The following is a 14,157-nucleotide window of genomic DNA, read 5'->3' as shown; positions in this document are numbered from 1 at the left end:
TCTGTTATTTACTTCAGGCATTAAAAAATTCAAACTCGTAATGGACAATTCATTATTATCATTAATAGGCAATTTTGCATTGATTGCTACTGTTAATACCTGATTCTTTAAACATTGGGAAGCATGCTCATAATTAACTTTCAATACACTCATTGAACTTCACATCCAACATGACCTGAGGACAAAACCTCCTCTCAATGTATCTCAAATCTATTATATTACTACAGTGTAGTGCCTAATATTACATACAATATCTGTGTAATATATAGACATATAAAAGAGTGTGTGTTGTATTACATAGTACCACAACATTTTCTGTACAGAGATTTCTGAAATTGAGGTATATAGACAGATGCATCCAAGTAAATTCTAAGGCTGAGATTTTGCAACAAGATCATTTGATGTAAATGAACATTATTAATATCTAGTGTCTCTCAGAGAATTTCTGATATCTTACCTGAGCTTCAGAATACTAAAGAAGCTCCTTTGCCCCTTGCCATAGCATCTGCAAAATGACAATATGATGTTTATTGTACCTTTTAAGAGCCTATAAGCTGTGGCTGCCTAGCTTCAGTCTTGACTGGCCTGAGAACACTTACAATCCATGATACTGGACACACAGAGCTGTATGATGTCTCAAAGCACGAGCTGATGCTAGAAGAAAACTTGTTTTTTCAAATAAAGTTTTGTCCTCAATAAAAGCAATTTAAACTGATTTCCTGTTATTTTTGAGTAAATCACTTTCATGAAGATTGTGATTAATGTTTGATACATGCAATTAGCACATCATATGCTAAAATGAGAGAAGAGAAAACAGAACATTTTTTTAAAAAAAAACAAAGAATAGAAGATTTTAAACCAGGGAACCATTTCAGGCTGTAATTATGCTTTGAAGAACATTGATCATTCACATCCAAAGTGACAAAGATATAAAAAAGAAAATAAATGGGCAACATTTTCTTCCATTCTCCCTCCTACCTACCACCCTACTCATCCAGTAGACTGTATTATATCAGATAATATGTTCTGATACCACTCAGCATCAATCTGCTTCCAGATGCAGTATCATGATTTTGGATTAATTTTGCCTATTATTTTTTCCGTATCCACCCTCATCCATGTTCAACACAGATATTCAGACCTAGAGCCCTCACTTTTGAAGGTCATTTGAGAATCCATGCTCGACCTAGAGCAAAGGAGAAGTCTTTCTGACTCATCTGTGTACCTTCGTGCCCAGAGCTGCTCTCCTGTATTCACTGTTCGAGGCTTCAGAGACAATGTTTCAAATTGCACATAGGTCTCTTTTGCAAGGTCAGCTTCCTTTGCAGATTTTGGCTTCACATGAAGTTTTAAAACTTTGTAGAGTAAAAGAAATATCACAGGTAAAACGACCACGCATGCTGCACTGCTGGCCACTACCAGGATAGAAAACTGAGAGTCACTTTCATCATTTAACCCATCAGTAGAGAAAATAACACACTGTTCTTTTGTAGGTGGCACTCCTTTGGGTGAGACACATGCCATATATTGAGTACTGGGTTGCAAACCATCAATTGTGACTTTGTTTTTGCTAGAATCAGTGCTCAGAGGCAACATATCTTTCTCACCATACTTCGAGTATAACACAGTCACTGCAGAGTTGCTTGTGGCATTGACAGTTTTCCAAGTTAAGGTCACTCTTTCATCAGTTTCACTGATCACTCTTAGGTTCTTCACAGTAACATTTTGCTCAGCTATACCTGATGTATTCAATGAAGTGTTCTCACCTTTCTTGCTTATCTCCCCAAGCTGCTTTTTGTTTCCATTGGCCACTACCTTTGAACTTTTCTTTCCATCGAACATGGGCCTGGATTGCTTCTTGTCAGTTAATGTGAGGCCAGTTGACGTCTCAGTGCTAACCAGTACTGTGGTGGTGGGTGTGGTGGAAAGAGGTGTGGTTGTCCTCTCAGGTTCCTGCTTGGGTTCCTCCTGAGTTGTATTCTGTTTCTCAGCCTCTTGCTTCCTTCCGTACTTTTGTGGTGACACAGTCGTAGTAACTACACCAACCACTGTGACAGTAACAGCAGCTTCTGACATTCCTGCCAAGTTCTTGGCTTTACATCTGTATTCTCCTGCATCCTTGTATGAAATCCCTGTCAAGCTTATTATGGACCATCTGACACCCTCTCCAGGTGTTTCGTGAATTACTACAGGAAAATGCAAAGAGTAAAACATTATGAATGGGAAGTAAAAATAAAGCAAACATTATTACACTACTGCTTCCCTTACATTATTTCTGCCAAAAGGAATCACACGTATTAAACTTTCTAAAACAAAGAACAAACAAAACAAAGAAAGCAAAATCAAACCAAACTCCCAACACAAACTATAGATTTCCCTGCCATATTATATTAGTAAATAAAAGTTCTCAGCTTGGGTCAAAATGGAAATGAATGTCTGGAGGAATTATGATATATTTTGCAGTTTCACTAGGTAAAACAAAACCACATAAAGCAAAATCAAATGTCTTATAGCAGCTATTGACTCATAAATACAAGTCTCACTGACTTCAAGTGACACTGACCATACTAGCCATTTAAAACACTGTTGGAAATTACTTTTTCCTTTAGATATTTCAGTACTCTGGACAATTACCTTCTTCAGACCTATGATAACTGCTAACCACTTGGCGTTAACAAGACATATTTTTTACATTTAAGTTACTACATTAATATCTGTCATAGCAGCTAGAATGGCAGTCTTGCAATATTTGTGAATAACATAGAAAACATGAATTTGGAAAATCCTATGTTTACAACACTGAGTTTCCAGTGTCATGGTTATGGCCTCACTGGCTTTTTTGATATGAACATTTTGAAACAAGACAGAGATTCCAGTAATAAGTTCTTCTTTCTGCTTTTCAGCTTCTAAGTTAGAGTCTAACTAACCCAACCACCACTTCCCTTTACTCTTCCCCCCCTTTCTTGCATTTTCCCCTTCCACACTCATTGTTCTTATCACAGACCACATCCAGAATCAATACAGTCAGTTGGACCTGTTAAGCACAAGAACTAGACAAAGAATTTCATAATAGCTGTTGCACATTTATGATTGCCAGCTTGATGCAATACCTGGTCCATTGTTACTCATTATAATGATCTGAAAGCACAAGCAACCCAACAATTTTTGGCTCTCCCGTTTCTATAAATGAGCAGTTATACCTGTATAGTTCACTGGTATACTGTCTGACCTAGTCCAAGTAAGCTGCGGTGTTGGGTACCCGGTCGCATCACAGCGTAGCAGAACGTTGCTTCCCAGAGGGGAAGTGATTTTTGTTGCTGATGTCATCACAGATGGTTTAAGACATTGCTCTAACTCAGCTCTCTGAAACAAGATTCCTGCCAGGCTCTCAGGTCCACTACATGAAATCAGTGGATCAAGAAGTACAACTGAGTTGTCCACAATTTTGGAAAATTCAATTAGCTTTGATATGCGACAATCACAAAACCATGGGTTGTCCTGAAAACCTGGAGCAGAGAGGGAAAGGAAAGAAAAAAAGTTGTCAGCCAATATATGGATATTGTGATTACAGTATGATGCATAACTATCACTAAGTACAATCAAGGACAACTGTGGACCTATATTGAGTTAATCTTTTCTCTTTCAATCAGTATTTTTTTGTTCAGCTGATTGGAGGGCGAGTAGTTTTAAAGGTAAGGGAGAAGAGTATGAATGTTTATTAATCTAAACTTTTTCTTCACAGAACATTACAGGAGCATAGTAATATACTGGCACTATCTTTGCTTAAATTTCCTATTTATCTAGGAAAAAACACTTTGAAAAGATGTCTTAAGAGTGATGATACATTTTACCTGCCTGTGCCTTCTAGAAACTGAGCTTCTCAGGGCTATTGCTTCCCTTCACTCTCCTCTCCTTTTAGTCCTCCTCTGGGCTCTCACAGTGTGATCTTCTCTGACCCTCTTTTCAATACTTGCAGAGAACATGATTATTTAAGGGTTTAGAGCTTACACCAACATCTCTGCCCCTTGAAGAAAGGATAAAGGCTAAGGAGAAGAAGCTTTAGGCCAATAGAATTCTTATCTGGCTCTGAACTATACCAATATTGTTAGAAATCTGGGTTCAGTTTAGTACAACCTCTGAAATATACTCATAAAGAATAGCAGAAGAGTAGAAAACAGAAAGGATCACAAAACCCCTCAATGGCCACAGTATTTTTATGATGGCACACAAAAACTCTCTCTCGCTTCTATTAGAGGCTATAACATTTGCTTCTTGATTCTGGTCTTCCAATGAAAGGCTTCTTCCTTTTGGTGGACTTATTATGTGGAAAGAGAATAGTCATTTCTGAGGAATACAAGGCTCAATCCTCAGCTGGTATTCATTACTCCACTATGTTGACCTTCATAGAGCAACAGTGGCTTCACCAGGTAAAATATCACAGAGAATACCACTCATGAGTTCAAATATTTTCTCATTTGCCTCATATTTTTGGCTGTACATTTCTTATTTTTTTTCAAGTACTACTAATAAACAAAACTGATGATCTGAAACAGGATGCTATGCAAGAACCCCTCGCTATTGTATTTACTGATTAGTGCAACAGGCAAGTCATATTAGTCCAAAAATATTTTAAAAAAAGCTTGAAACACCAGCTAATATTGTTAAGTGTGTATTGTTAAGAATTATCAAAACAGCTAATAGAAGAATTTTGGTTTTTGTTCTGGAAAAAAAGATACAGAATAAAGAATACATGAATAATTAACTACTGTTTCCTTTTATTGCCTGACCAAGATTAGGTTATTTTAAGCACAATGGCAGTGATTGGTTAAAACTGAGGTAAACCCCAATTAATCCCCACTCTTTAAAACAAGACTTGACCTGGAGAGATTCCATGACTTTGACATCACAATCCAATTTCACTCCTTCCAGACATAAGAGATTTTATATCTATTCACTACTTATTGCTCACTGGAACAGAGGAGAAGACAAGGAAACTGTATCAGCAACTGCTTTTCCTCAAAAAAATAAAAACAAATTCTCCAAAATACAAAACTTTGCCCGCGAATTTCACATACATATTCATGAGGAAAAGAGAGACCATCCAAATGTTTTCAGTATTTAAGCACATCAACTGTATGTGCTTATAAAAATTCTGCTCAATCAAGCACAAGTCTGTAACTATTTGTGCTCATCTTTTCAATTAGGGAAGCTCTAGTTTGTAGCTAGAATTAGTGACAATACTTCTGTAACATTCTTTTTTTTTCATTCTCACTTGCATATAAGGGGTCAATTTTCCTCACTATGTTTATAGATAGACTACATGAGCATTTGAGAATTAAACACCCCTAATGTATAAGAAGGAAGGCAGAATTCCCTTGAAACAAGACCTCAACTGCCAGAGTTTGTCCATAACAAATGCTGTTAAAATGCATGTGAACTCCCAGTGTGGCCCCTGTGCTATGTAGAGGACAGAAGCAGAGGCAAGCTATGCTACAGGCAGAGAGCAGGGCAGAAACTCTGGGTGCACAGTGTTAATCAGGCCAGAGCTGCAGCATCAGTAGAGCTCCTGTCCCACATACTAGGCAGCAGATTCTCCCTTACATTGACCACTGTTGAAAATATTTCTTCTTCCACCTTTCTGCATCCTACAAACATTATTGCACGAAAGGAAGCCATTTATCATTGTTTCTAACCTACGAGAAGTGCTCAAAAGCCTTTGAAATAGAATCATAGAATCACTTATGTTGGAAAACTCCTTTAGGACCATCAGGTCCAATCGGTAACGAACCACTGCCAAGTCTACCACTAAGCTATGCCCTACGTGTCACATCTACACATCTCTATCACTTCCCTGGGCAGCCTGCTCCAATGCCTGGCCACCCTTTCAGTGAAGATACTTTTCCTCATATGGATGTTCCTATATATGACTTTCATATTCTCCCAGTGTCCCAAAGAAAACCAAAAGTTATCACAATAAGTAGCCGAAATTGACAAAATAAAAGGAATGATGAAGCAAACATGAACAGTCCTTAGACTGGATGGTTATTTAATCCAGTCTGGGACACAGATTTGACCACTTCAGGTCATTCTGAAATTGTGGCTTCAGTTTCAGAAGAATGCTGCAGTCCAAGAAGACTCTGTACTTCTGTGTGTTGTGCAAAGAGAGACTCATGTGAGTCACTTCATCTGCCTCATCCATCATGCTTCAAGTGGAACTGGCTAAAGAAGCAAAACCTATATATTATACAGAAGCAGGACTTTATATATTATACATATAATATATAGAGCTACAGAAGTTCCCTCCTTGCCTCCATGGCATATCCCTTCTATTTATCTGTGTCTTGCTAACATCTGACAGTATTCACATTATTTTTATCCATTGTAAGTCATCAAACCATGTGAATTCCCAAAAAATTAAAAGATCAAAGCACTGTCAAGTTGGAACCAAGGATGAAACACTGAAATTGCATTATACTTCAGTTAGCTATTGAAGAGAACAGAAATATGAATGCAAACCTAGTTTTCCAGCTCCAAAATGTCTTCTGAAATTTAACAGCTTTTGTTTACAAGATGGCAGAAGTGAGAAAAACCACATAAAATAATAAATAAAAGGTCAAAAAAAAGGAAAAAAATTAAGAAACCAGAGAAAAGTAGGGAGATTTAATAAATGAATGAGATGGAATCCCTCAGGAATTTCCTAAGAAGCAAAAATAAATATAAAAATTCTCCAATGGCATGCTTATCTGATGAAACAGAAAGTCTTTATAAACCCTGAACTTTTTTTGTAGAAATATTAAGGCAGCTTGTTGATTTGAGAAATAAATACTAACCAAGGCAAAACAGACATAAATAAATATTTATAAATTGTAATATACCAACACAGTGTATTTCAACATTAAATATGGATTATAAATTGCCATAAAAAAAAACCTTTCTTTAATTTAAATTTTGCATATTTTATATTTGCTTTCACACATTTATATGTATGTTTGCATGTACAATGGCAAACACATGTATATGTGTGTCTGTGCATGCACATTTTCCTAGTCTCAGTAAGAAAGCTTTCCCTGTGCTGTGTCAATATGGACTTTAGCACTGAAAAGAGCTATGAGCAAAATTTCCTGTGTAAATCAGTAACCAGACTCAGACCAGAACTTGTGTAATATGATGTTTTTCAGTTGATGCAAACATGGTATGATGTGAAATATTCAAGTCTTGATAGAAATAATCACCACAGTTTGGGCTAACCTACCCAAGCTTTCGTGTAACTGAAGCCACAAAATTGTTGATCCATGGTTGGAAACAGGAAAGTCCATGTCCTGCACTGTGTCCCAGTGTTTTCTACACACAGTAATTGCTAGGGAGTTGTTTCAAGAAAAGCAGTAGCTAACCTAATGACCCAGCATAACGGCTGGGAGTTTGATGGACCTGCAGCACACCAAATTTTTGGCACATCTACATGCAACAGAGGCAAGATCTCATCTAATTGCCACCCTATCAAATACTGGATTCCTCCGTTCCTCTCTGTGTCCCAGTGTTTTCTACACACAGTAATTGCTAGGGAGTTGTTTCAAGAAAAGCAGTAGCTAACCTAATGACCCAGCATAACGGCTGGGAGTTTGATGGACCTGCAGCACACCAAATTTTTGGCACATCTACATGCAACAGAGGCAAGATCTCATCTAATTGCCACCCTATCAAATACTGGATTCCTCCGTTCCTCTCAGTGACTCACTAAATTTTCCCTTACAGAAAATGCTACTGTCATAATTCATACCAGAAATTTCAGTTTTGGTACAGCAGCCAATGCAGATACAGCTGTGATTTGGACCAAACTATTAGGCTATGGTTCCAGAAGTAACCAAGAGATGACCAGAACTCACACTCAGGTCCCTCAGTCATTCACACTGCTTGGCTGTCAGCTCACTGAGTTCAAACAGAGCTCCACTGCTTTGGTTTGAACTGTTCCAAAGGGCACATTCCAAGACAAAGGTGGACGTGGCTTCAGGGACAGTTTGCACTCCAGGGATTGCTCCCTGAAAGCCTTATGGATGAGACTACACCAAGGATGGCTCTCTATCCGTTCTTTCCCCCAGTGCAAATGCAGCAGGCTTTGTGCCTCCAAACCATTCTGCATGCCTATCAGCCATTCAGGCACACTATATACCCTTGCTATTTATATTACAAAAGCACAGCTATACAGGTTGCAATGACATTCTCACATTACTTCATTTCCTGACTAGCCAAAACCAGAATTTATTTGCTCTAGGTTCCAGCTTCTAGCAGAGTTCTGGCTGCATTTACCATTCCATGTAGGTACATAGGACAGGCTGAATGCTCTCATGGAGAATGGCTGGGGCACATAGGACACTCTTGAGCATAAAAGCATGCAATTGTGAGCATCATATTTTAAGAGAAACCTTTTCTTTAAAATCCTGAGGGAGTCAAAAGGGAACCAGTAACTATGGTAGAAAAACTGAAGGAAAAAACCCAAATCCATAACAACAAAAAACCACACCTCATGTTATATTAGAAGCCAGTGAAAAAAATGGTGTGATTAGTTAGGATGGTGATCAGGGAAGGAAAACGTTTGAAAGATTACTGTAAAAGATGGTGATTAGTTTTTCTCTATGTCCATCTCCTGTTGTACAAGAGGTAATCAGATTAGTTTGCAGTAAGGGAGATTGAGGTTGGATATTAGGAGAAACTTTCACACTATCCTGATAGATAAGCACTGGAGGAGGTTACCACAGAAGGCTCTGGGATGGTCTGGCCACAGGCTTTAAGAACAGCACTGACTTTACAAGAACTATTCAGTTCCTCTGGATCTGCATCCCAGCAGCCTAGATCCTTCCTGATAACACACCTGTGTGATCCTTACCTCCACCTCAGAGGAGAAGAGTATCTATAGGACATGTTTCTCCTCCCTCAAGTTCCAGCATGCCCAAGACAGGAGGGGTGTCAGAGAGGAAGCAATGCCACAGAGCACATCTTGCTCCTGTCATGCCAACATCTCCTTGAAGAAAGCTGGAGCATTATAGCAACACCTTAACTCCTAAATCATCTTTCTAGCCTGATCGTTTCTATCAACCATTCATTCCTGAAAAACAACTGCTTTGTAACAGCCCATCAACAGCACCAGTGAGTGCAAGTGCTGTAACTACAACTTCTCAAGCTCCACTAATAAAGACAGTAAAACTAACATTCAGTGGAGACTAAGTAAACTTGTCAAAATAACTCATGACATAAAGAGCATTGTACTTTCTAATCTCCAAAGGAAGGGGATGTTTTCTTATTCACTACAGAATTTCTTATGTAGCAAGCACTGTCTGTCTGCATTGAGATATACTCATCAGAAGGTTGTGATGTCAGTAAAAAAAAATTCAGCTTATTATTGACAGCTTACTTATGGCAGATTTACTCAACACAAGACAATGAAAGTACTACCTGGCAGATTGCATTCTCAGATACAAATCTATGATAGCATAGAGCCTTCCACAGCACCCAACATTTTAAAAAATAAAAATTAAAAGAAATGTGCTGCTTAAACACAGTTGTGTGTTCCTCTCTGGACATCTGTGTTAAAACACAGTTGTAGCTTCTAACAGAAAATGGTCCAAAGGATACATTCCAAGTCATTAGAGAACCCAATGCTGGCACCAGAGGGTTTGCCAGGACTAGAGGAGGTTGGCAAAGTGCCTCTATCAATGAAGTCTGCAGATGGTAGCCAGGGGTAAGAGGAGGACAGAAGAGTGTGTGTAGTTTTAAGTTTCTTTGGAATTTGTTTTTTGGGTTGGTTTTTTTCCTTTGTTTTGTTTTTTAAGTGGTGAGGACTATGTAAGACAGGGAAACCAATTAACCTCTGAGACTCCCACACAAGATCATGAGGAAGATTCAATCTATCCTAGTCAGCTCCTACTTTACTGCGTCCTGTAGTCTTCAGTGTGGGGACAGGGAAAGGAGTACTGAGATGGACTTACTTTTACAGCATTTCCTTTTTTCTTTTTAAATCCTGAATGAATGAAGACCCTTTAATGCTGCAAACCCACAGTTACCATGCATATGAAGAAGTTGTTCAGCCTACTTGCACCTATTAAGTTACTTATGTACAATTACAACTGAATGAGAATTTCCAACTGCAGCTTCTGCTGTGAAACAAAGCAGCTTAAAAAATAAACACTGAGTACTGGGGGTTTAGATCAAGAAATTGGAAATACTGGGCAGTACAAGGCAGGGCAGATCTTTAGCAGTGCTTATAGAACTACTCCAGTAGAGACAGCCAGCTGGATTTCCTCCCTTCCACATGCTACACTACAAAAACATCAAAACATGCACTTACACGTAAAAAGAGACAGAAAAGAATACCCATAGTGCCAACTTCTGAGACTGCAGAAGAGAAAAAGGTCACCTGCAAGACTAAGAAGTGGAGTCTGGCCAAATTTTTTTTAAAAACTTACCTTAAACATTATTAAAAGTACCATGTAGCTGCCAGGATCAAATTCCTACTCTTTCTCATACAGAACAAGTAAATTGGGAAAAACTTCAGGACAACAACTGAGCATTAGAGTAATGCAAGGTCAAAAGGGATCCTGGGGAGAGCAGAGTTGTCCTCTTTTGAGCCACTAACTCTACCTGCATCATTGTGTCACAGGACAGGCTTTATACAAGCATCACCTCTAGCTACTTGTTTGGCTTGTGAGCCACTGGGAGAAAAACCACAACCAGTTGCAAACAGACACTCTTGCAATTGCAAACACATAGTCATGAGGGAAATGTCTTCAGAAACACGATATAAGTCCTGCATTTATATGGATACTTAATACTTTTCATGGCCTGTATTCCTGTAGACTGTATGCTTATAGATTTTACTTCAGTTTTATAACCTTGAGATAATAATATACATGGAGGTCACTATCTTCATTCTATGGTTTTCTGTCACTAACAGAAAATAAATAAATAATAACCAAGTAAAACAGAAGACTGACCTGGATAAAACCCACTCCCCTGAATCCCAGGCTGGTCCCCTACCTGCTCTCACTTGCAATGTAATGTTTAGGTACATTTTAGTAAGGAATGAAACAGTCTCTTTAACGTACCCAGAATGGCTCTCTGTGTCACCAGAATGTCCGTGTTCTTGGACTGGGAAATTCCTGAGAAGGGGGGCCAAATATCCATCAGGTCTGATGGCAAGGTGGTTAGCTTGTTGCTGGATATGTCCAGGTAGGTGATGTTTTTCAGGTACCTGCCAGCATCAGCGGGAATGTTGGTAACTTTATTGTTGTGTAAATCGAGAGTCCGTAGGTTGGGCATCTCTGCCAGTGATTCCCAAGGGAAAGTCGAGAGCAGATTACCATCCAGCCGTAGCTCATGCAATTGTTTCAAGTTATAGAAACTGCTGATATCAATGTTGGCTACACAATTGTAAGTTACCCACAGGTATTTGAGATCTACTAGGTAGTAAAAGGCTTCAGTTGGAATCCTTCGTATGACAGTTTTCTCTATACGAAGTTTTACAGTATCCACAGGAACATTCACGGGGATCTCATACATGTCAGGATCATTACAGAGTACAGACCTAGCATAAGAATAAATAAATGAATAAATAAATGGAGACAGATATCAGCATTTCTTTTTCAGAAATCTGAACTTCAGATTTAAATGCAAATGCTATTACTTTCTGCAACACTACTACCAGAACAGAGAACAACAGATCAGGGACAGTCCTCTGCATTTAAAAGTTGAACAAACTCCAGAAATGAGGAGTTTCTGGAGAGAAAAAAAATACAAAACAGACATTATACTTTCACATGTAATCCAGATTTGCTTAATCCTAAAGCATGTAAGCACCTTCCTCTGCCCATCTCTCAATCTACTGACAACTGAAAAACAGAAGCCACTGTACAAGGAAAATACATGCATGTATCTCAAGCAGGAACTGCATGCCAGCTAATTTACTAAAATTCAGAATATAGTATTACTAATCTTTGTTTTTCTATATGATGAAGATTCAAGGTATTTTCTATACTTAACTTTCAGAATAGACAGAAAATTGAAAATACCAAAGCATATTTCAGTAAAGAGTTTCTAGCCCTCTTTCTGGTCTCTACATACAAATTACTTGCTTCATAGAGGTGCTAAGAACTTTCCACTCCCATTGATTACAGGAAAATGGGATTTCTCAGCATTCTCAGGAACCAGTATATTTGCATTTCTTTGGGATATATTGTTCACACATATTAGCTTGAAGATTCTCCTGCCCTCAATAAGTCTATCTTTAATTTTCTGCCCCTTTCCTCTAGACTCTTCCTCTATTTTACTTTTCCCCATGCAGCTTTACACCAGACAGTCTGTAACAATAAGTAGCAACTAGACTCTTCCTCTATTTTACTTTTCCTCATGCAGCTTTACACCAGACAGGCTGCAACAATAAGTAGCAGTGACAAAGAGTATCATCTCCAAAAATTGACATGACATACAAGGTCACCACATTTCAAATCAATGCCCTTATTACCAAAAATTTTATGATTTACTGTATATTTAAAAATAAGAAACTACTGTTTTTATTTAAACAAGAATCACCTTATATCAGTTAATTAGTTTGTAGAAATAGAAAGGACATTACAATAGTAGGAAAATCACAGAGTAGAAAGAAATTACCATCTGCAAAAAATGAAGATTTAGAGTAGCTATTTGCTAAGTACAAAGCCATAATCACCATCTGCTCCTACACACAAATGCTGCCAGCCATAGAATCAGTGTAAAATAAACCTTTATTTCAACAGTGCTAGAACTAATTTGCAACGCATGAGAATGTTATCTCCAATTTCTTCAACCCTTTTCCTTATAAATTGCCCTATATAACAAATAATAAAATATATACCTTGTTCCAGTGCCATCACTTCTGCCATGGTAAACACAAGTGCATTGTGAAGGACAAAAGCCATGAACTTCTTCAAAAAAGCTCATTAGGAGGTAGAAGTAAATAAACTGATACATGGCTTCCTCCCAGAAAAACTGATATGAAAAAAATTTGAAAACTTATTCCTAGGCACTCATGTGCAGTGTGCTGCGAATGTGAATGTAGACATCCATTTAGTAACAGCAGATTACAACAGATTAGCTGAGATCTGCACTTGCTTAACCTTCAAATGTATCCTGAATGGGATCAGTTAAACCAGCTCATTCTTTATTCTGTCAGAACAACACACTCTGCTTCAAATCACATCCAGGATGTTTCAAGGCTATTTTAATATGTAGCTTGTAGAGTTAGTGTGTAATAAAATATCACTTTACTTCTTCTAAGTGCATTCGCTACTGTCCATAAAGTGTTCCAAGGTTCCTGAAGGAAATCTAGTACACCACAAGGATATTACATGTAATTTTCTTTAATACTAAAAATACAAATGAATAAGAAGCCTAGATTCCAGTGCTTTTAAAAAATCCTGTAAAACAGGGTTTTGCCAAAAATGCACATATATTTTAAATAAGTTACACACTGCAAAGCCAAACTTCAGATGCATATATATATAATAATAGAATCTAGATCTATACAGAGTCATCTTTTTCATCCTGAAGAAACCCATTGCTTATATTGCCAAAGGTATTTCTTGAAAATTACACATCAGACTTATATAACTTTAAGATTGACTTAGAAGTGTTGAGGAATTACCATAAACATTTACTCAGTTTTATGTGTCTCCCAAATGTTGAGCTTTAGAGTATATTTTGTCTCATTTTTAGGATTTGCTATGCAGTCACAAGCACTAGAAACATGCTGCTAACAAAAAAAAATCTATCTTTCCTACAAACTAATTTGGTTCTGTGAGTCAAAATTTTAAAAATACTTTAAATATCCTGAAACACCTTCAACACCCTAAAAAGCTGATAATAGGCTCTATAGGGTTTGGCTAGGTATTTTGACATACTAACATATTCACAGAAACAGAACTTTACAAAGCATATCAACATGGGCACTTGGTATGGATGTATAAACCCACAGGGAGAATACAGAATATTTCAAGTCTGCAAAAACTTTCAAGGGAAGTTGATGGAAAGTAATTCTTGAAAGGAATTACAGATGTAAAATCTAGGGTTACTGAACCTAAGTAATTCCTGCTTCAGTCTCTTCTGGCCCCTCTGTCACCTTGCCCAACTCTG

The 14,157-nt window shown here is 37.8% G+C and overlaps 1 protein-coding gene across 1 annotated transcript; it reads right to left on the bottom strand.

Moving 5' to 3' along the window:
- Positions 1–1,122: 1,122 nt before the first annotated feature.
- LRIT3 (leucine-rich repeat, immunoglobulin-like and transmembrane domains 3) lies at positions 1,123–12,966 on the bottom strand. Its single transcript, XM_009073276.1, has 4 exons — positions 12,881–12,966; positions 11,097–11,575; positions 3,201–3,506; positions 1,123–2,186 (listed from the first exon to the last, which is right to left on the bottom strand). The coding sequence occupies exons 1-4, from the start codon at positions 12,964–12,966 to the stop codon at positions 1,123–1,125; spliced, it is 1,935 nt and encodes a 644-aa protein (XP_009071524.1).
- Between the last annotated feature and the right edge of the window lie 1,191 nt (positions 12,967–14,157).

This window comes from Acanthisitta chloris, unplaced genomic scaffold, assembly GCF_000695815.1.
Source record: "Acanthisitta chloris isolate BGI_N310 unplaced genomic scaffold, ASM69581v1 scaffold1830, whole genome shotgun sequence".
Lineage (NCBI taxonomy): Eukaryota > Metazoa > Chordata > Aves > Passeriformes > Acanthisittidae > Acanthisitta > Acanthisitta chloris.
This window is presented reverse-complemented; position numbering and strand designations above follow the sequence as displayed.

Coding starts and splice junctions, on each gene's coding strand:
- LRIT3 (XM_009073276.1), bottom strand. CDS start 12,966: ATGAGCTTTTTTGAAGAAGTTCATGGCTTTTGTCCTTCACAATGCACT. Junction 3,507..11,096: donor GACACAGAGAGCCATTCTGG/GTACGTTAAAGA, acceptor TCTCTGCTCCAG/GTTTTCAGGACAACCCATGG. Junction 2,187..3,200: donor TATACCAGTGAACTATACAG/GTATAACTGCTC, acceptor ATTTTCCTGTAG/TAATTCACGAAACACCTGGA.